General features: G+C 57.8%; 2 protein-coding genes across 9 annotated transcripts; both read right to left on the bottom strand.

Moving 5' to 3' along the window:
- Nucleotides 1-316: 316 nt before the first annotated feature.
- EHMT2 (euchromatic histone lysine methyltransferase 2) lies at nt 317-15,437 on the bottom strand. Of its 8 annotated transcripts, XM_004286573.2 has the most exons (28): nt 14,779-15,437; nt 14,066-14,132; nt 13,751-13,969; nt 13,402-13,655; nt 12,641-12,725; nt 12,512-12,552; nt 12,196-12,351; nt 9,996-10,133; nt 9,761-9,875; nt 9,501-9,602; nt 9,132-9,280; nt 8,907-9,050; nt 8,585-8,820; nt 8,322-8,504; nt 8,116-8,198; nt 7,537-7,643; nt 7,334-7,456; nt 7,145-7,246; nt 5,239-5,343; nt 4,986-5,140; nt 4,733-4,900; nt 4,166-4,310; nt 3,711-3,788; nt 3,220-3,335; nt 3,029-3,115; nt 1,443-1,521; nt 1,124-1,299; nt 317-797 (listed from the first exon to the last, which is right to left on the bottom strand). In XM_004286573.2, exons 1-28 carry the CDS (start codon nt 14,926-14,928, stop codon nt 617-619), a joined length of 3,744 nt encoding a protein of 1,247 aa, XP_004286621.1. In that variant the 5' UTR covers nt 14,929-15,437; the 3' UTR covers nt 317-616. The 8 variants fall into 8 exon arrangements, 6 of the variants coding, with proteins under 6 accessions (XP_004286621.1, XP_033273846.1, XP_004286620.2 ...); XM_033417955.2 differs by lacking the exon at nt 9,501-9,602 and having other exon boundaries at nt 14,779-14,873; XM_004286572.3 differs by having other exon boundaries at nt 14,066-14,842.
- A 730-nt stretch (nt 15,438-16,167) lies between these two features.
- ZBTB12 (zinc finger and BTB domain containing 12) lies at nt 16,168-19,199 on the bottom strand. Its single transcript, XM_004286571.4, has 2 exons — nt 18,937-19,199; nt 16,168-18,436 (listed from the first exon to the last, which is right to left on the bottom strand). Exon 2 carries the CDS (start codon nt 18,414-18,416, stop codon nt 17,037-17,039), a length of 1,380 nt encoding a protein of 459 aa, XP_004286619.1. The 5' UTR covers nt 18,417-18,436; nt 18,937-19,199; the 3' UTR covers nt 16,168-17,036.
- Between the last annotated feature and the right edge of the window lie 1,095 nt (nt 19,200-20,294).

Raw genomic sequence — 20,294 nt, 5'->3', positions numbered from 1 at the left:
GGTCAGGGCTGCTTGCTCGGGCCTCATGGACCATGGCCTGAAGGACTCCCACGCTCTAAGAAAACCCTTCAGAATTTTGCAAACTACTTCAATCATAGTACAGTCACGCCTACACCCTCCTGCCAAAGATTAAGTGTGGAGATGAGATTTGCCCTTGACTAGACCCTGCCCCACAGTAATCCCCTCACAACCCTCCCCCTCCCCTGGAGGGTAACCACACCAGCCACACCTGTCCAGCCTGCTTCTCATCCTCTTTCTGCCCCTTGGACCCACATGCCCTCTGGCTGTGTGTGCTTTTCCGCCAACAGTCACCCAGTTTATTATAAACCCAACATTTATTGAGAACAAAGGAAACCGATTAGCACAGACACCCAACTTCAATTCATTAGACTTCAGCTGAGGGTGCGGAACAGGGGTGTGGCCAGCCCTGAAGTCACCCTCCCAGGGAGGAACCAGCTCTGGGAGAGAGGGGCTGTCAGACCTCCAGGGCCTGGCTGGGATCTAACTGAGGAATGTGCAAAGGGGTAGGGGGAGAGGAGACGGTAGCACCCCCAGGTGTGGGCAGCAAGTGTGGAGCTGGCTGTCCAGGGCTTGGGGTGGGGGTCGTGGTCCTCTCTCAGGGGTTGACGGGGGGCAGGGAGCCGAGCTCAGGCAGCAGCTCGGGGTGGGGATCCAGGCGGGCCAGGCGGCTCTGCTCCAGGGCAATGGCCTCAGCTGAGTGCTTGCACTTCTCAGAGCCACACTGGCAGGTGAAATATTTGCTTTTGATGTCCCAGAAGCGGTCACCATAGTCAAACCTGTCAGAGAAGCACAAGAGGTCTGTGGGACCCAGACCCACTCCAAAGCATCCACCCCCACCTTTGGAGGGGCTCTAAGCCCTCCTCTGTTCTAATGCACCTGCGGCACCAGCACTGCCTGGTAGCTTGTTAGAAGTGAAGATTCTTCAGGCCCCACCCCAAACCTACTGACTCAGAATCTGTGAGGCTCAGGACTCTGTTTACAGTGACATCGGACAAGCTCTGCTCTAATCCATGCCTGGAAACCAGGCACTCGCCAGCCGCCCGCTTTTGGTCCTGGGCTCGCTGCATCTCCCACACCCCGGCCGAGCCGCAGGACGCCTCACCCCAGCTCCTCCCCGGCCCGGATGTCTCGGGAGCTGAAGAAGGCAATGCGTGGAAATCGCAGGTCTTGGTGCAGCATGAAGACACGCACGGGGATGATGTTGGGGTCACACAAGTGGTTGATGAAGCGGCTGATGTTGCCGTAGTAACGGGCGTCGATGCAGTACACCTCTCCATCCTGATGGGAGGGCGTCATTCGTCACATCTACCACCACCCTGCTGGCTGGGCCAACCTCCCCACCCCCTTGACCACCCAGCCCCTCCTCCTCGGGTTTCCATCTGCTGACTGAGAGGAGGGCGGCAGAGGGGTCTCCTGCCCACCTTGTTGTCTAAGTCGAAGAGGTAAGAATCATCCTCTCTCACATCAGCCTCAGCATCGGAGATCAGCTCGCCGACATACCTGTTGGGCAGGGAGTGGTGGTTCTGGAGGTGAGCAGGCATTACCGGGAGCAGGCTCCAGGCCCTGTCTCTCCTCACAGCCCCAGGATTCCTCTTCCACTGTTTGTCAGCTGTCTGTGAATCTCACAGATCAGCACAGCTGGGACTGGGGTGGGCGACCCAAGGCACAGTGGGCCCCCAAGGATAGCGGACATCATCTGGGAGGGAGGGGGTGGGTGGCCCCCACCCAGAAGGGGGGTACAGGAGGAGGAACCTGGGGACACAGGCACGTGAGGGTACACACAGGACACACTCCCGCCACTGGGGTCCCACCAGACAACTAGATCAACAGGCAGGACCGACAGAGTGGGGCCAGGGATGAGCTGGAGAAGCAGTGGTGGGGAAGTTAGAGGGAGGGACTCGAGCCGCACCAGAGGATGACTCGGGTGAGCACGGCGGCGCCCAGCCTCTGGGGTGAAGGGATCAGTATCTGTGGGCAGTCGGCCTGGGTGGGGAAATCTGTTCAGGCGTAGACACGGGGGTTTGTGGACTAGGGATCACCCAGCAGGTGGGGGCAACGCTGGGCTGAGGACAGGAGAGGGGTGAGGACAGCAGGGAGGGGACGGAGCCACAGGAGCTACGAAGAACTGGGGGTGAGCACACCCACGTTTGGAAAGTAGAGGGAGAGGAGTTGGTGAAGAGGAAGAATGGATGGGTCGCAGGTGAGGACGGTGTCATGGGAGCCAGAGCTGAGGGGGGTGGCAGGTGCCAGGAGAATGAGGACTGAGACACACGGGTCAGGGAGTGGGACTGCTGCGAGGCAGCATCAGCAGAGGGGTGAGGGTAAAGGCAGATGTGGACAGGGATGACAGTGAATGGATGATGGGGAAACTGAGGCCCAGGAGGCAGGGGTCGCTTGCCTCAGTCAAATTGAGAGATGACATGATGGAGGAAAAATGAATGGTCTCTTAAATAGGCAATTGGGGCTGGATGACTCTTTTTCTTTTTTTTTTCTTCTTCTTTTTTTTAAGGCCAAAGGAGACCTAGATTACGTTTGAAGGTTATGGAGTAAAAGCCAGGGGACAGGAAGAGGTAACGGATACTGGGAAGAGAAAGAATTGATGGATGGAGAGGCCTGAGGCCCCTGAGGAGGTGGACAGAAAGGTAGCTGTTATCACCTCCATTTTGCAGACAAGAAAAATGAGGCTCAGAGAGGTTGTGAACTTGGCCAAGGACACCCAGCTCTGTCTGTCTGTAAAACCGGGGCTTCCCGCAGTTGGGAAGGGCAGGGGAGAGGGAGTGTGGGGCTCGGAAACACACCGAAGGGGAGGGAAAGGCGCAGGCACTGTGGTCTGGCCAGAGCGGAGGCTTGGGGATGGGGGTCAGAGGAGGCTGGCCAGAGTGGGGGCAGCAGGAAGAGCTGGGACCCATCAGGGAGGAGGGCAGAGAGGGAGGCCTGGGAGCCAGCCGTGGTCCTGCATCCAGCCCCACGCCCCCAGGAGCCAAAGTACCCCCTCCCCACCACTCACTCGCAAATGAAAGTCCCCTGGGGAATGGTCTGCAGGGCTCGGACCCCCCAGCCCATCTTGGCTGTGCGGTAGAGCTGCAGTCGCACCCTGGGGGTGGGAGAGAGGGTGATATTCAGTGGCGTGACCTGGAAGCGCCCCGAGGGAGAGAAGGGAGAAAGGGGAGCGAGGGGAGCTGAGGGGCTGGGCCTCACTTGATGCCACTCTGCACTACCCGGTTCTTGCAGTTTCTCCAGCAGGAGCACGCCTGGTTACACTCAAAAATCAGCGGGGGCTCGATCTTGTTAAATTCCTGGAGCAGCCGCCCGTCCTGGGGTTGAGGGAGGGGAGGACAGTGGTTTCTGTGTGGTGCCCACCTCAGCTGCCCAGGACTCCCAAGACTTCACAGAAAAATCCACTGCTGATCCCAACCCAGACACAGGGAGGACAGGCTGGGGGAGGCCACATATGCTCTTAGTTTATCCAACAGGAAACACGCAACCCTCGCCCTGTGTTTGCATATATCTGGGCCAGGCCCCTCTCTGTCCTGGCAACAGCCTAGGAATCCCAGGTCTCGCCCTGCCCTCTTTGCTGCTTCCCCCACAGGGTAGAAGGTGAGGGACAAGGTCCCAGAGAGTTGGTGTCAGAGGCCAGCTCCCCCAAAGGAGTGGATGAGTGTGTGTGCGGCCAGGGCGAGGGCACGTACCTTGTCATACCAGCAGCGAATGCTGAGCTGGCCACACAGGCAGTTGGAGCTGGAGCAGTCATCCACGCATGTGCAGTGCTGGGGCGGGAGGTAGGGTCAGCTCACCCCCCAGAATTGGCCTCGGCCCCTCAGCTTCCAGTGCTCCCTGCCCCACAACTGCTGTCCTTTCTCTAGGGTCCACCTTGTAGGACAGTGATGGTGATGGTCCCGGGATGAGGGGGAATCAAGATGTTGCTGATGGGGGTGTCTCTAGGGCCACCATGAGCCCATGTGATACCTTCACGTGTCCTAGAAAAAGGACGCCCTCCCTAGGTGGATGCAAGCCCACACCGGAGCTCCCTTTCAGCCCCACCACCTTGGCCAGGTGCCCTCGTTGGCCCACAGTGTGCCCAGCTGTACTTGGTGGCTCTGGGTGTCCCTTTGGGAGGAGGGCCCAGGGAGGGCCCTGCACTCACCTGTAGGTGGGTGATGTTGCGGTCGATGTTCATGGTGGACGTCTCGCAGTTCTCCGAGATGTACTTGTAATCCTCGGGGCAGGGCTCCCCGTCCACACCGTTGACACAGGGAATGGGCACGTTCTCATAGCCCCGAGCCACGTCCCTGGCAGGAGGGAGATGGAGCTGGGTGGCTAGAGCATGGGGTGAGGACTCCCCTAGGTGGGGAGAGGGCTGGGTGAGGGAAGAGGGTGGTTCTGGGGGTTCACTGGGGCGTGGGGAGTAAGGTTCCCAGATCAAAGGCAGGACACTCAGTGAAATCTGAATTTCAGGGTATCAAGGAACAACTTTTCAGTACAGGTATGTCCCAAATACTGCATGGGACCCTCCTAACGTTAAAAAAGTATGCGCTGTTCACCCGAAATTCTAATTCAGCTGGATGGTCCCTGTTTTTATTTGGTGCATCTAGTTGACGTGTGCGTGTGGCAGGCGCATGGGGGGCAGAGGTGGTTTGGGGGGCTCAGAGGATTCTAGGGGCCAGGGGAGGGGGCGGAGGCCGCTCCGGGTAGAGAGAGAGCCCAGGCTCACCGGCAGATGATCTTCTCAGTGCGGATGGCCCGATTTCCCACCCCGAGCCGCAGCTTGCGGTTGAGCTGGAGTGCAAACCACACGTCAGAGCGCTCGGGGGTCAGGTCCCACGCCGTGTCCCCCTCCTTGTTCCGCAGCTCAGGGTTTGCCCCGCGTGACAGGAACAACCTGGGAGGGGACGGGAAGCCTGTGGGGTCCGGGGCTGTGAGAGGGGGCAGAGGAGTGTCCAGGTGGGGGAGGGGTGGAGACTCACAGCACGCAGTCGTGGTAGCTCTCCCGGGCTGCGATGTGTAGGGGCGTGTCCCCGTGGTAGTTGACAGCATGGAGGTCGCAGCGGGCATTCAGGAGAACCTCTGCGATGGCGGCGCTGCCAGTGAACGAGGCCCAGTGCAGGCAGATGTTCTCCTCCTGTGGAGGTGGCAGGGGGAGAGGTGTGAACCCAGCCGGCACCTTGCTCAGGGGCGGGGGGGCTGAACCCACCTCCCGTATCCCGACCGAACTCTCACATTGTCTGTGAGGGTGACGTCGGCACCCCGTGTCAGCAGCATGCGGATCACCTCGATGTGCTTGTGCTCTGCGGCCCAGATGATGGGCGTCCACCCCCCACTGTCCTGTGGGTGGGGGGGGAAGGAGGAGCGTGGAGAGGCAGCTCCAGCCCTGCTCACCCAAACAGATGGGGTCAAGAGCACAGGCTCCGGAGCTAGACTCACACTCAGAGTCCCACCACTCACAGGCTGTGGAACCCTGGGCAAATCATTTAACGGCTCTGAGTCTCAGTTTCCTCGTTTACAAGATGGGACTAGTAAATGTCTATTGCTCAAGGCCGCGAAGGGATTTTTCTCTTTTTAAAAAGTATGTATTTCCTTGGGACTTCCCTGGTGGCGCAGTGGTTAAGAATCCGCCTACCGATGCAGGGGACACAGGTTCGAGCCCTGGTCCAGGAAGATCCCACATGCCACGGAGCAACTAAGCCCGTGCGCCACAACTACTGAGCCTGCGCTCTAGAGCCCGCAAGCCACAACTACTGAGGCCACGAGCCACAACTACTGCAGCCCGCGTGCCTAGAGCCCGTGCTCCGCAACAAAGAGAAGCCACCGTAATGAGAAGCCCGCACACCGCAACAAAGAGTAGCCCCCGCTCGCCGCAGCTAGGGAAAGCCCACGTGCAGCAAAGAAGACCCAACACAGCCAATAAATAAATACATAAATAAATAAATTAAAAAAAAATAAAAAATTAAAAGAAAAAATACATTATTTCCTCGATCTGCCCACTCAAAAGTCCTAGAAGCAGGGACCCAACAACAATGACCACCCCTAGGTACACAAACTGTAGTCTCTAAAAAATATTTCCCATTTAAAGGAACAGAGTTTCTTAGAGAAATGGTAGATCCTGAGTCGGGGGCAGGATAGGTGCTGAAAAGGATGCTCTCAAAGGCCACTGGGTCATTTCAAAAGTCACAGGAGCCTATGGCAAGGGGCTTCTTCTGGACAAGGGACAGAATAATTCAAAGATCAAGAAGGGCACCCCAATGTTCACTGCAGCGCTATTTACAACAGCCAGGACAAGGAAGCAACCTAAGTGTCCATCAACAGAGAAATAGATAAAGAAGATATGGCACAAAGATACAATGGAATATTACTCAGCCATAAAAAGGAACAAAATTGGGTCATTTGTAGAGACATGGATAGACCTAGAGAGTGTCCTACAGAGTGGAGGAAATCAGAAAGAGAAAAACAAATATCATATATTAACTCATATATGTGGAATCTAGAAAAATGGTATAGATGATCTTATTTGCAAAGCAGAAATAGAGACACAGATGTAGAGAACAAATGTGTGGATACCAAGGGGAGGGTGGGAGGAACTGGGAGATTGGGATTGAGACATATACGCTATTGATACTATGTATAAAATAGACAACTAATGAGGACATACTGCATAGCACAGGGAACCTAACACACTGTGGTGACCTAAATGGGAAGGAAATCCAAAAAAGACAGGATGTATGTGTATGTATAGCTGATTCATTTTGCTGTATGGTAGAAACTAACACAACATTGTAAAGCAACTATACTCCAATAAAAATTAATTAAATAAAAAAACCCAAAGATCAAGAAGAATGACACAGACTAAAACACCTCCAACACACGAAAAACTGACTTAGTAAGGAATCTCACTGGACAGTTCCAGAGATGAAGGCCGCAACTCATTTTGAAAAGTGATAAGGAGAAAAAAGAAAACAGAAGAGAATGAAGAGAAATACAAATGAAGGGGGAAAAAGAGACGGGGACAGACTGCAACAGTGTGAAATGCAGGGAAAGGGTCAGAGGTCAGACGAGGGAGAAAGGGGACCTAAAGCCTGAGGCTGGGGCAAGGACCCCAGGGGGCGGGGCCGGAAGCCCGGCCGCTGACCTGGGCGTTGACGTCCACCTGTCCCGTCCCGAGCAGCAGGCTGACCATCTCCAGATTCCCAATTTTGGCTGCGTGGTGGAGGCAGGTGGAGCCATCTTCCTCCTGAGGGCGATGCAGGCAGATGAGCCGGCTGGCTGGCACCTCAAGCCCAGGCCCTGAGCCCCGGCCCTGGCCTGCCCGGCCGCGCACCTTGCTGTAGACGCAGCCCCCGCGCTGCACCATGTAGCGAGCCACCTCCAGGTGGTTGTTCACCACGGCCTCCATCAGCGGCGTCCGCTGCTGCTTGTCCACAGCATTGATGTTCGCCCCAGCCTGCAAGGAGGGGGCACGCAGGCTGGCACCAGGGAGGGGCTGGGCAGGGGAGGGGGTCCTAGGGCTGGGCCCGCGCTGACCTGCAGCAGTACGTGGCAGATCTCCACAGAGCCCTTCTGGGCAGCCGCGTGCAGGGGCGTGCGCTTGCTCTGCTGGTCGCTCTGGAAGTTGGGGTCCAGGTTGTCCACTGCGGGGAGGGCCCGCCACACCGGGAGAGGGAGGGACAGGTGGTAAGCAAGCTAGGGGGCGGGTGGCACCTCCTCCAGGAAGGTTTCTCAGGGCCCCAACCTGAGTCAGGGGCCCTCCTGGGCCTTCTTTGTGCTCACCTGCACTGCAGCACGGCACTGATCAGGGTAAGAAGTTAAGAGCACCAGCTCTGCCTGAGTTCAAACGGCCCTGCCCCTGCCCCTTAGTACTGCTGTGCACTGGGCAAGGTAGTTAACCTCTCTGGGCCTCCACTGGGAAGATTTAAGTGAGTGAACGTGCAAAGCACTCAGAACAGTCCCCAGTCCCCATCATCACAGGTTATTCCCCCACCACACGAAGTCCTTCAGGGCAATGACGATGTCCCTCATTGCTGCCGTCCTGGCCCCGAGTCCAGTGACTGGTACATAATCGGTGCTCAGGCAGGGTTTGCTGAACGAAGGAGTGATACTCACACAGCATCAGGATCACCTTCTGCAGCTCCCCCTGCTTCACGGACAGGTACAGCTGCCGGGGGTGGAAACGGAGTTTCTTCCGCCTGCCGTGGTGAGGGAGGGAGAGGGGGTTGACTCCCCAGATTCAAGCATCGGTCCCCACACTTGCAGCTCCACACTTCCAGCCCCAGTCCTAGCTGCTGTGCCCGAGGGAAACCCCTACTCACCTCTCTGACTCCTGGATGACCAGGGCCTTTTCCAGGGCCTCCCGGCCTGGGCCAGGTGGCAGCCCCACAGCTGAGAGGCAGCCCCCATTGGGCAGGGTTAGGGAGGGCCCCGAGCTGTCGATGGTGTCAGCCAGGGGGTCGCAGGGTGGACGCCGGGGCTCCCCCTGTCCTCGCATCCGGGCGCTGTGGGAGAAGGTGTGAACGTTCAGGGGAGACGGGGACTGGGGCAGGGAGCAGACAGAAGGGAAGGGCAAAGCCAGTACCTGGGCTGGGAAGTGTCCGCTCTCCCAGGGGCATCCTGGGCCAGGGGCGGGGGGGCAGGGGCTGCAGTGCCAGCCGGTGGGGTCACCCCATCCCCCCGGGGGATGGTCACCTCCTGGGCCTCAGATGCATCCTCCCCACAGTGGGGACAGAAGACCATCCCGTTCAGCTGGGACACACAGGCCTTGTGGAAGCGGTGGGCCACTCGGAAGTCGGGGTGACACTCCAGGAAGGTGCCCTGGGGGCAGGAAAACAATGTGGCCAGGCTCTGGGAGCCCCTACCCCCATGGGGCATGCTGCCTGTCTGCCCCACTGGTCACTCACCGCCGTGCAGAAGTAGCCACAGCCTGGGCAGCAGTGGTGTTTGACCATGCGGGCACGGTGGGTCTCACAGAGCACCATCAGTGCCACGCGGCTGGATGGTCTCATGGTCTCCCGCTTCAGGATTGCAGCGTTGCAGCCCGACAGCTGTGTGCAGTGAGGATGGGTGACAGGTGAGGCTGGGCTCTGGGGCTGGATGCCCTGTCACCTATCAGCCCAGAGGCCCACCTCTCCATCCACGCTCTCCGTGGCCATGCACTTGTGCCCCGCTCTCTCGCTGATGCGGTCTATCTTGGGTGCCTCCATGCGGCAGCTGCAGAGGGGCAACTCCTCAAACCCACGCTCTGTCTCCAGCGAAGATGTGTCATTGGACACCCCTTGGATGGAGGATAGAGAGAGCTGAGGGAGGTCCAGCCTCTCACCCACGGGGACCCCTCCTGGGGCCTCTCACCCCCGCCCTGACTTTCCCTCCATGCTCCAGAACCCCCAAAGTCTGGCCACGGACACCCCAGCTCCAGCGGGGTTCCCCTCCTCCCCATTCCCTCCGGCCCCGAGGGCGCCCCCTAGTGGCTCCCTATCCCGGCAATTGGCAATTACCAGCGTGGTTGGGAGAGAGGGTCCCCTCGCTGGGCAGCTCCAGGGACCCCAGAGGGACCTCCATGTACTCACTGGGGCCTGAGGAGCCCACACCATTCACTCCTGACACAGAGACAGAGAGAGTGAGAGTGCGAGCTCACAGGTGCCTGGATGCGGGGGTACATGCGGGCGTGCATGCTGAGCGTGTGTGTGCGTGCATGCTCTCTGGGGACCGGGAGGGGGCTGCAGGAGGGGACCCCGAAACAGAGGAGCCTTCTCACCTCGTGGCTCCTTGGCCCTCGGAGGCTCCCGCTTCCGCCGTTTCCGTGATGGCTTCACCCACGGGCTGTCCTTCCGCCATTTCTTTTTGGCTTTGCGCCGGCCGCTGGAACCACTCTGGCGGGGAGGAAGAGCGTTAAAGAACCCTGCCCCCAGCCCATAAACGCCTCCTTTGAGGACTCAGACCGCTGTCCCCAAAGCCCCCACTCCTCCGGGGACGCCAGCCTCCAGTTCTACCCTGTCAGACTGATTGCCTGACTCTTCATCTTCCTCCTCCTCTTCCTCTTCCTCCTCCTCCTCTTCCTCCTCCTCCTCTTCCTCCTCCTCCTCTTCCTCTTCCTCACTCAGTTGTTCAGCCAGAGCTTCGACCTCAGACTGGAAGAGAGGCAAAGTGAGGCTGAAGAAACAGTGACCACCAGGCCACAGCTGTCTGCTGGGGGGAACCTGGGAGACAGGCAGAGCAGGACACATCCGACCCCCGGGACTCAGAGAATGAGGCGGGATCAAGAAAACAACAATTCTCCACGGATGGCTCCGTGGTGATGATGAGTGTGAACAGGAAAGGAAGGAAAGGATTGGATACGGAGAGGGGGGTGTAGCATATTATACTGTAATAAAAAATAAGGTGCTGGGGCTTCCCTGGTGGCGCAGTGGTTGAGAGTCCGCCTGCCGATGCAGGGGACATGGGTTTGTGCCCTGGTCCGGGAAGATCCCACATGCCGCGGAGCGGCTGGGCCCGTGAGCCATGGCCACTGAGCCTGCGTGTTCGGAGCCTGTGCTCCGCAACGGGAGAGGCCACAACAGTGAGAGGCCCACGTACCGCCAAAAAAAAAAAAATAATAAGGCGCTATGGTGACATGCAACAACATGATGAATCTTTGCAACATAATAGTAAACAGGAAAAGAAAGGAATACGTTCTAGATAACACACGTACAGTAGGAGACTCTTGATGAAGCTCATAAAGGGGCAAGACTGAATACACTAAATGAAAAACGAATTAGAGGGGCTTCCCTGGTGGTGCAGCGGTTAAGAATCTGCCTGCCAATGCAGGGGACATGGGTTCGAGCCCTGGTCCGGGAAGAAATCACATGCTGAGGAGCAACTAAGCCCGTGCGCCACAACTACTGAGCCTGTGCTCTAGAGCCCGCGAGCCACAACTACTGAGCCCACGTACCACAACTACTAAAGCCCGTGCACCTAGAGCCCATGCTCTGCAAGAAGAGAAGCCTCTGCGATGAGAAGCCCACGCACTGCAACAAAGAGTAGCCCCCGCTCGCCGCAACTAGAGAAAGCCCACGCAACGAAGACCCAACACAGCCAAAGATTTAAAAAAAAAAGAAAAAAAACTAGAAACGCTATAATGAAGTCAGGCTGATATCCCCTGAATCCACTGATCTTAACTTCACTAATAAAAGACCAAATGTTCCACGCCTGATGGGATGCAACATTGGGCAGAGAGTTATGTGTTAATCCCCACCCAAACAGCCAACTCCTAAATGTGAAGAATTCTGTAGGATAACCGACTTGGTTTCTTCAATAAATAAATGGCAAGTTTTTTTTTTTTTTTTAATAGGAAACCTATACATCAAGAGAGACCTAAGAAAAATAATCAAATCAATGTGTGGACCCCACTGAAACCTGACAGACGAAAACTCATTTATGAAACAACCGAGAAAATGTGAAGCCTGACTGGTAGCAAGGTGATGGTGTTAAGGCATCATTTGTAGGGACTTCCCTGGTGGTCCAGTGGAAGGGCTCCCCGCTTCCACTGCAGGGGGCATGGGTTTGATCCCTGGCTGGGGAACTATGATCCCCACATACCGCACGGCGGAAAAAAAAAATTATTTGTAAATTTTTTAAAAACAGAAAGAGGTCTTATGTTTAGAGATACTTGTGGAAATATTTCTAGATAAAATGATATGGTATCTGCGATTTGCTCTGAAATAATCCAGTAAGTGTGGGTGTTGGGGAGGAAGAGATGAGTCAAGGTCAGCTGTGTATTGATAATCCTTAGAGCTGGGTGATGGCTACCCGGGGGCTCACTATTCTATTCTTCTGTGTATATTTGAAAGTTTCCACGATAAAACGAATGAAAAGCAAAACAGGCAAGACTAAGCATTCTGCTGCATAGACAGACATATATGTGAAATAAAACCAAACAAGGAGCAAAGGAATAAACAAGCAAACAAACAACAAATAAACCATAAAATGGGATGTTAAACCCGAAGTCCAGGATGGTGATTATCACTGTGGAGAGGGGCAAGGGGATGGTATGGGGTAGAGCACATGCTGGAAATAAGTTACAGACAGTATGGGGCAGTGAGTTAGTGGGTGTTCAGAAAAGGAAAGAGAGAAGAAAGTGGGGCAGGAAAGATTGGAGAGCGAGCCCTGGACGTGGGGGAGCACTGGCCGGGAGGGCGGCTGGCTCCCTCTCACCTTGCTGTCAGAGTCCACCCGCTCATCCACAGAGTAGGAATCGTAGTAGAGGCTGAAGTCATCCCCCACCACCGTTTCCCACTCCTCCAGGGACCCGGGGTCCCCCTTCTCCAGGGTCACTTCTCTCGAACCCCGTGCAGAACCCAACTCCTCTGACTAGAAAAAGATTTAAAGAAAAAAATTGAAGCTGCTGGCACTCCCTCACCAACACCCCATTTCCCTTGAGGGCAAGATGGAGCCCCAGCTCCTAGGATCCCTCAGAGCAGCCCCCCAGGTGGAGAGGCCCAGGCCCTGTTCCCTGCCTCTCCTGGCTCACCAGGCCACCTCCTGAGTTCAGCTTCCTCCTTTTGGCCACATCTGGAAAGAGAGAAAGGAGTGAGGCCCGTACTCTAAACCCTTAGCATAGGCCATAGCAAGCCACAGGTAGGTGGGGGGTGGGACTGACCTGAGGTCACCTTCCCCAGCGAGTGCACATCATCACTCATGCGGAAATGCTGCACTTCAGGGGGCCGCTTCTCAGGGACTGGGGGCTGGGGGCAGAGAGGGAGCACACTTAGGGTCAGGGAGCATCTATGGTTCTGCCTGGATTAGCTTAGAGCCAAGCCCCAGGTGGGGGTGGGGTGGTGAGCCACACCCTCAAAAAATGCCATCTGAAGTTCTGCGCCAATAATAAGAATTGTGTCAAGCACATCCCACATCTAACACTGATGCCAAGAGCCCTAAAAACACTGTCATAAAGTTTCTGAGATTCTGGGGCTCTTGTCATTTCCCTCCGATGTTTCTGTGGCCCTCAGCTCCTTCCCTGTAGAGATTCATAGTAAAACCTTTAAAACAGCAGGGGCAGTTTCAAAGAAGGGAGAAGTTCCCTTGGGGCCTGCTTTGAGGTAGAAAGGAAAAGTGGTTTGAAGTTTCTCTAGTCATTATTATAAGAGTAATTAAGACATTAACTACATAATTAACTCTTTAACATTAGTGTTTTCTACTCCCCTCTGCCTGAGAATGTAAACCCCAGGAAGATAGAAACCTGTCTGTTCCAGATTAAGCCCCAGTAGAGAAACTAACACACAGTAGCGCCTTGGTAAATATGTGAAGCAGTGACTGGAGAAGAAAACACCTGAAGGTAAATTGTAAAAAAGCAGCCCACAAGAGTTTTACGGTTAATTACCCTGTCTCTCCCACCCCCGCAAACCTCCCCCTAAGCCTCACCTGTCCATTTCCTGGTTTGGACATGGTTTTCCTGGCTCGATGGACCTTGGGCTGCCCCTCCGGGCTGGCTGTGGCCGGAGGGGGTTCAGGCCCTGCTGCTGTTGCCCCCTGGGCCCCCGGCATACTCAGCAGCCTCATAGCCAAACTCTGGACTGATGGGGGTGATTTTCCGGCCCCTGTCATTGACATCTTGGCTCGGCTGGGACAAGCACCCCCCTTACTGGGGGAAGACGGGAATGACTTTGTGGCATGGCCTGAAAAACACAGGCAAGCAGGCAGGAGACAAGATAAGAGGGAAGACAAAGTCAGAGAATGCCCCACCTCACCCCCAGGCTCCCTGGCCTCTCACCCATCAGGATGCGGCCCCCATGGAGGTCCCCATCTCCCTCGAGATTCTCGGGTTCATCCCCAATGAGTGGTGTGGCCCCTACAGGTGTGTCAGCCCCCTCATCGCCGACGGTGACCGTGACAGAGGCTGGGGATGAGGGACCAGCAGTCTCCAGGGAGTCGGGGTTGGCCTTGGGCAGGATCTCCTCACTACGAGGGGTGTCCCCCAAAGAGCCATGAACTGTAATGGAAGAGAAAAAGTTCAGGGCTAAGGGCTCAAGAGATCCTGTGCTGGCGGAGGTGAAGGTCCAATTGGGCCTGTTTCTGCTGCACTCACCTCTCTCGGTGGCTCCTCTGGGCTCCTTCTCCAGCACCAGCGCCCCCATCTCAGCGGGGGCCTCCCCCTGGGAGGGGACACAAGGGATAGGAGAGCTGGTCAGTCCCGTAGGAAGTTGAGGGGCCCAGGACGCCTGGGCCCTGGGAAGAGACAGGAGGCTCCGGGGCCTACCTCTTCCTCTATGGGGCCCCCCCCTTCCGCGGCCACGGCTGCCCGGAGGGGCCGCACGACCCCTCCCCCGGGCCCGCATCAGCCCCCTCCCTCTCGGTAGACCCCGCATCTCAGGGACCGAGAAGAGAGGAGGGGGAGGGGGCGGGGCCTCCGCACCCCGGCCCCGCCCCCTCCTCCCGGCTGCACGCGCCTCTCCCCCTTTGTCCCCCAGGCCGCGGGGACCCCGGGCACCAACCCCTCCAGCACCCGCTGTCCCCCAGCCCGGTGGACGGCCCCTCGTGCCCCTCGCGCGTGTTCCTGGGGCGCCGGCGCCCGCTGCCCACTCGGGGGCAGCCGGCGGCTGCACGCGCGCCTCGGTGCCCACTCCCCCCACCTCCCACCCCCTGGTCCCCTCATCCGCCCCCGGTGCTGGCCCTCCGGATTGCTGCAAGTCTCGCCCGGGCCCCCCGGCCCCGATGCACCCCCGGAGCATTGCACGGGCGCGCGCTTCCCCCGGGCGCGCGCGCGGGCATGCACCCGCCTCTCCCCCTCCCCTTCCGCACCTCGGCGGCCGCCGCCGCTGCAGCTCCCGCCGCCGCCGCCATCGCCGCTTGCGCTGGGGGCCGAGCCGGCGCGCGGCCGCCCCGGGTCACGTGGGCGAGTAGGAGGGCTAGGAGGAGCCTTAAAGGAGCCACTACGCATTCTCTGGCCATTTTCCCCGGAGGGCGGCCTCAGACATGGCAGTTCCTGTACTAAGCTGGGGGCTGCCGGGGAGAATTCCTGCCATTCCTGGCCTCAGCTTAGCTGGGAACCGAAGGCGAGGCACGCCTGGGTCCAGGTGTGGCTTCTCCATCTGCCACCTGGCTTTAGGTAACTAGCGGAGCGACTGAGCCTCCCGGCTCTCGGCACCGGCTTGTATTTCCAGTCCTGCCCATGTGTGCTTCTCCCGCTTCTGGTTCCTTTCTAGCTTCTCGGTCACTAGGTAGAAGACTCGGCCTCAGTTTTGGCCTTGCTTCTCTAACGAGCAAGAAGGGGGCGATGGGGACGCGCGGAGGACACCTTTACTCTTCGCTGGTTCTAGCATGCAGTTTCAAGTGTCCCCCGGAGCAGCGATCCCTTTTGAAAACCTGGGGCTAAATGTCTCTTCCATTTATGCCAGACATGTCACGCCACCACATGCACTAGAGATCCAGGTAAGCCCCCAGAGGCCCGAGTCATTACTGTCTGGTAACACTCTAATAAGTAAACTTTTTTTGCCAAACACTTCACAAGCACAGCAGGCACTCCGTTGGTCATAGCCCAGCCGACAGTGGAAGTATGAGTGATATTACACCAGGACACACAACTTCGAAAGCAGTATTTAGAGTACCATCTCTTTAGGTATTTACATCTGGTCAAAGTTTGGAAAATGGCTGTATCTCACATGCGATATTTGACACAGGCAAGTGGATAGGGTATAGGGCATCTGAGGCCAATTCAAGGCCTTCTGGGAACTGTAGTTCTCTTCGGTTAAGAACTATTCCAGAGCTTTCTGGGAATTGTAGTCTTCTCCGCATCTTAACCCAGTAGTTTTTATCTTTCTTCAGGACAGGAACCCGTTCCCCAGACCAAAAACGCCCAAACTCAGGCTCCAGCTTACAATTTTGGTGGGCACAATGATCACGCCTACGCCCCATCCCTAGCCCTGATACCAAACTCAACTAGAGTAGGTCATTTGTTAACACCTCCGCCTATCACGGAACACTTGGGCTGTGAGGTATCTGCCAGGAGTTGAGGATGCAGAACTGGGAGGGTCTCTGGCCAGAGGAGCCCACTTGTCACACTCCCCTTCCCCTCTCAAGGCTCCTTCAGGCATGAGACCTGCGTGAGTTGTGTCCTCTGGGTACTTAGAAAATTGCATCAGAGGGTGAGGTGGTCTAGGGTGGGATAGTCATTTACACGCAGTTGCCAGATAGAGTATAAAGAAGAAAAAGTTGTTTTTTTTTTTTATTTTGTGGAAAACAAAAGCAGAAAAACTAAAACCCCAAACTCCAGAAAAAATCCTAAAAAATACGTTTTGTTTTCTTAAAAAATACTGTATAAGTCTCTACTCCTCTCCCTCCCCCACCGCAACAGCCCTCCTTGCCGCCTCTCATCTCAGTGCCCTACCCCCCACCCCCACCACTATTCGTAGTTCCTGCTATTGTACCCCCCTTCCCAGTATCTACCCAGGATGCTCACCCCCGTATTCTCTTACCTGCTATCTTCCTTTGTTCTCCCTAGAATTTTGGTGAGCCTTGTACCCATCCCATTTCCCCAGCATGCAAGAACTGTCTCCCCCTTCCTTTTCCGGAATTCAATAATCCTTTCTCCCTACCACTCCCTCTCCCAAGGATCTAGTCCAAGCAGGAGCAGGTAAGCTGCCTCCTGCCAAATTCCCTCCCAATTCCCACCCACCCACCCCCTACCTCACGAAATGCCAGAACCTCTTCCTGGGCAGCCGTAGCCAGGAATAAAATATTTTCCAGTCTTTTTCCCTCTCATCCCACAGGACGTTTTCCCTCCCTCCACATATCCATGCACCTCCAAGAGAAGAAAATCTTTCTCTGGGACCCCCTATTCCCTTGGCCTTCTCAAAGAACTCTCTCCCTGTCCATCCTTTTCTTCTGAAGAGGCAAGGTCTTCTCTCTAAGGAATCTTCGGCCCCTCCCTCAGGATGTGTGTGTCTGCTCAGGCTCCCCACCGTACCTGCCTGCCCCTGCCCCCCACACCCCCCTATTCTCCTGGACCAAGGAGCCCCCTTCCCCCCCAGCCCAGGGACCCAGCGCCTGCCACGCTAGCGCTAGCGGATGAGGACGTTGATCTCAGCCACGCTGGCCTCCAGCACGTTCTCGGCCGTGGTCTTGCCGTGCTGCTCCTTGAGGTGCCGCCTAATGGCAGGCTTGTGAGCGAAGCGCACATCGCAGTAGGAACAGCGATAGGGCCTCGCTCCCGAGTGGAGGTTGAGGTGGTCGTGCAGCGTGGACTTCTGTGTGAAGCACTTGCCGCAGATGCCACACGAGTGCGACTTGACGCCGCGGTGCACGTTCATGTGGCGGTTGAGGTTGCTGCTGTGGTTGAACTGCTTGCCGCAGCGCGGGCACATGAATATGAAGTGCTGCGCCCGCATGTGGAAGACCAGCTTCTCCACGCCCTGGAACACTTCCGGGCACTTGGTGCACTTGATGTTCTTTAGGGGATTGCCACTGGAAAAGCCTCCGGGCAGGGGTCCCCGACTGCCCCCCGCCCCCAGGCTGCCCCCCGCCCCCCGGGCAGCCATGGCCACCGCTGCTGCCTCCACCAGGCCTGAGGTGGCCCCCACACTGGCCCGGCCTCCTGGGATCAACAGCAGGCCCTCCCCTTCTGCGTCCTCGGACAGGCTGTAGCAGGCTTTCACCACGCCCTGCGGTGGAGCCACAGTGCTGGGGGGCACGCTGCTCTGGGCCAGCTCCCCAAGGTGGCTGCCCACAGAGCCTCCGATGCCCAGGGCTCCTCCCAGGCCTCCGGGAGGTTTGAGCCGGTGTGCCACCTCCAAGGCCGATTCCACCTTGACGATGCAGATGTCAGACACGTCCTCGTCCTCATCCTCATCCTCTTCCTCGGCCTTCAGCTCTAGGTCCTCATCCAGCGGGAACTCCAGCTTCACAGGCCGCAGGAGTGGAGGGGGGAGAGGGGGTGGGGGTGGGGGTTTGGGGGCTGGCTTCGGGGTCCTGGCGGGAGGGAGGAGGGATTTGGTGGCACTGACACTGCTTACAAGGCTGGCATCGCTGACCCCATCCTCTTTGAGGCCTATCTTGGGCTCGATGAACTGGCTGAGGGCATTCCGGCATTTCTCCACCACGTGCTCCATCTGCAGGTAGGAGGCGGCCGTCAGGTAGTTAACAATGTCCCTGACGGCGAATTCCAGGGCGCCCGTATAGCAAGAAAGGAGCAGGTCAGCCACTATGCGTGCACTGTGCATCAGGGAGACCTGCAACTCAGAGCTGGGATTCAGCAGGAACTGGTCCCGCAGGAACGGCGAGCAGGCGGCCAAGATGACCTTGTGGCCGCGGAACTTGAGGCTGTCGGCCACAATGGTCACGTCGCAGAACCGCTCCTCTGCGCGGAGCTGGTTCATGTTCCGCAGCGTAGCGGCCTCGTGGCCGGGCAGCTGGAAGCGCAGGACTTCCACCCCAGAGGCCATTGTGGCGGGGGTGGGCCACCCTGGTTGGGAAGGAAACCGGTCAGAGACAAAGGTCTCCGGCTTTCCTAGGCCAAGGCTCCAGGCCTCGCACCCCCATTCTTGCCTGGCCTCCCAGCATCAGATCATCCAGTTTTCAAGCCTCTTCCTCAGTTTCCCCAGCCCCCGGGGAGGCGCTGTCCCTCCGAAAGGAGGGAGGCGTGGTTCCCGGGGGCGGGGCAGCGGCGTCCACACCCCCCAGCCCGACAGCCCGCGAAGATGGGGCGAGCCTGCGCGCCCACGGGGGAAGGCCGGCGGAAGCGGGAGCAGAGGCCTGGATTCTAGGGTGGCCCCGGTTGCAGCCTCTTCTCACCCCGCCCCCTTTACCCGCTGCCTCATTCCTCCACCCCCCCTTGCACGTTTGCACGCGACTTTCACGTCTCCTGCCTGCCTGCACGCATCGTGCACGGCCCCCCCCACAACGTTCAGAACTCCGTGGCACGCCCCCCCCCGCCCCACGACCCTGAGTGCACGCGCCTCTCACCTGGCCGGGTTCCGCGCGCTGTTTTTTTCCCCCCCTATTTCCCCCACCCCCCCCGGGGCCGACTGCGCCCCCACACACGGGCAGGGCCTGGGCAGCGCGCAGGCGCGGGGGTGCACGGGGCGCGCGCGCGGGGCCGGCTCCGCGTGGGCGTAAGGGGGGAGGGGCGGGGGCGGCTCGTGGCGTGTGTTCCAGGCCCCGCGCGCGGCGGCGTCGGCGAGAACTCGGGGAGGAGGAAGAGGGGAGGGAATTAAAGGAGCAGGATTCCCCCTTTCCCGACCCCCCTTTCTTCACCAGCCCCCCCCACACGGTTAAAGGGCCGGACGGCCTGGCCTCTCCTTTGGCCGGTATTATTTGTCCGCCAGAGCGGAAATACGTTCCGCACCCCCCTCTTTCTGGCTCCCCCTCCTCTGTGCCTCGGGGCCCCGCGGCCCGTCTGCGCGTGCGTGCCAAATACCGCGCGGAGGCCCGCTCACTCGGGCCCGCCTCCCGCTCCCGGCTGCCCGCGGCGCAGCCTGCTCCTCTGCCCCCAATGCGCGCCGCCGCCCCCGGCGCTCCCCGTCTGCCTGGCTCCCCGCGGGCGACGCTGCCACCTGCTCGCGGGAGTGGTGCTGCTCTGGCCCAGCTGTGCGGAGCGGGGCCGGAGTTGCAGCCACCGCCCCTCCCGGGGTCCCAGACCGCCCCGTGGCTATCGAGATGTTGGTTGCTGTTGCCCACGCCTGCATCCCTTGTTGATTATGTTCACAGTTCCTCCAGCCACGCTTCCAGATTTTTCCAACTCTTCTGAAGCTAGTAACCAACTCAGCACTCCCGGCCTAAAAGATATTTTAACTTTCTGCAAGGTCCAACAATCCAGTGTCCTCAACTTCCTCTCCTCTGTCTCAAAATTTTATGAAATCACACCTATCCTCCCCTTCCCCCCATTCTCAGAATTGATCCCAATTTCTTGCCAAGGCAAACGCCCTCGTACGGTCGATGACCTTGACTATTTCACCCCTACTATATAAATAGACCTAGTACTAATGCTTCTAATTATGTGAATATTTATCTTAGTATGATATTTATATTAGCATCCTTCCCATCCTTGCCTCCTCCACCAGACTGATAAGGTCAGAGCTCCACTGCCCTAAACAAAACTTTCCCTCAACTCTGCACCTTTGCCTTCTCTTTCTCTGTCACTCCCAAACTGAGCTGCAGTCTCCATGGCTTCATCACCAGCCTCGAAGACTGGCTCCCTTCCCTCCCTCTTCCTTGCACCTCTCATACCTACCCTCACTTCCCCACCCAACCAAGTCCAGGTGAAGAAGCCCCTGTTTCCTGCCAACTAGATTTGTTTGTTACATTCTCCAGGAGACTAGAGC

This window comes from Orcinus orca, chromosome 10 (genome assembly GCF_937001465.1).
Source record: "Orcinus orca chromosome 10, mOrcOrc1.1, whole genome shotgun sequence".
Classification (NCBI taxonomy): Eukaryota; Metazoa; Chordata; class Mammalia; order Artiodactyla; family Delphinidae; genus Orcinus; species Orcinus orca.
Note: the sequence above shows the minus strand (reverse complement) of the source record. Positions and strands in the feature narration are given on the sequence as shown.

Excerpts from the sequence above, each read along its gene's own strand:
- EHMT2 (XM_004286572.3), bottom strand. The coding sequence starts at position 14,708 with ATGCTCCGGGGGTGCATCGGGGCCGGGGGGCCCGGGCGAGACTTGCAG. Across the intron at positions 12,726-13,401 it reads CCAAACCAGGAAATGGACAG|CCCCCAGTCCCTGAGAAGCG; the intron begins GTGAGGCTTAGG and ends CTCTGCCCCCAG. Across the intron at positions 9,281-9,500 it reads CCTCTCTCCCAACCACGCTG|GGGTGTCCAATGACACATCT; the intron begins GTAATTGCCAAT and ends CCTCCATCCAAG.
- ZBTB12 (XM_004286571.4), bottom strand. The coding sequence starts at position 18,416 with ATGGCCTCTGGGGTGGAAGTCCTGCGCTTCCAGCTGCCCGGCCACGAG.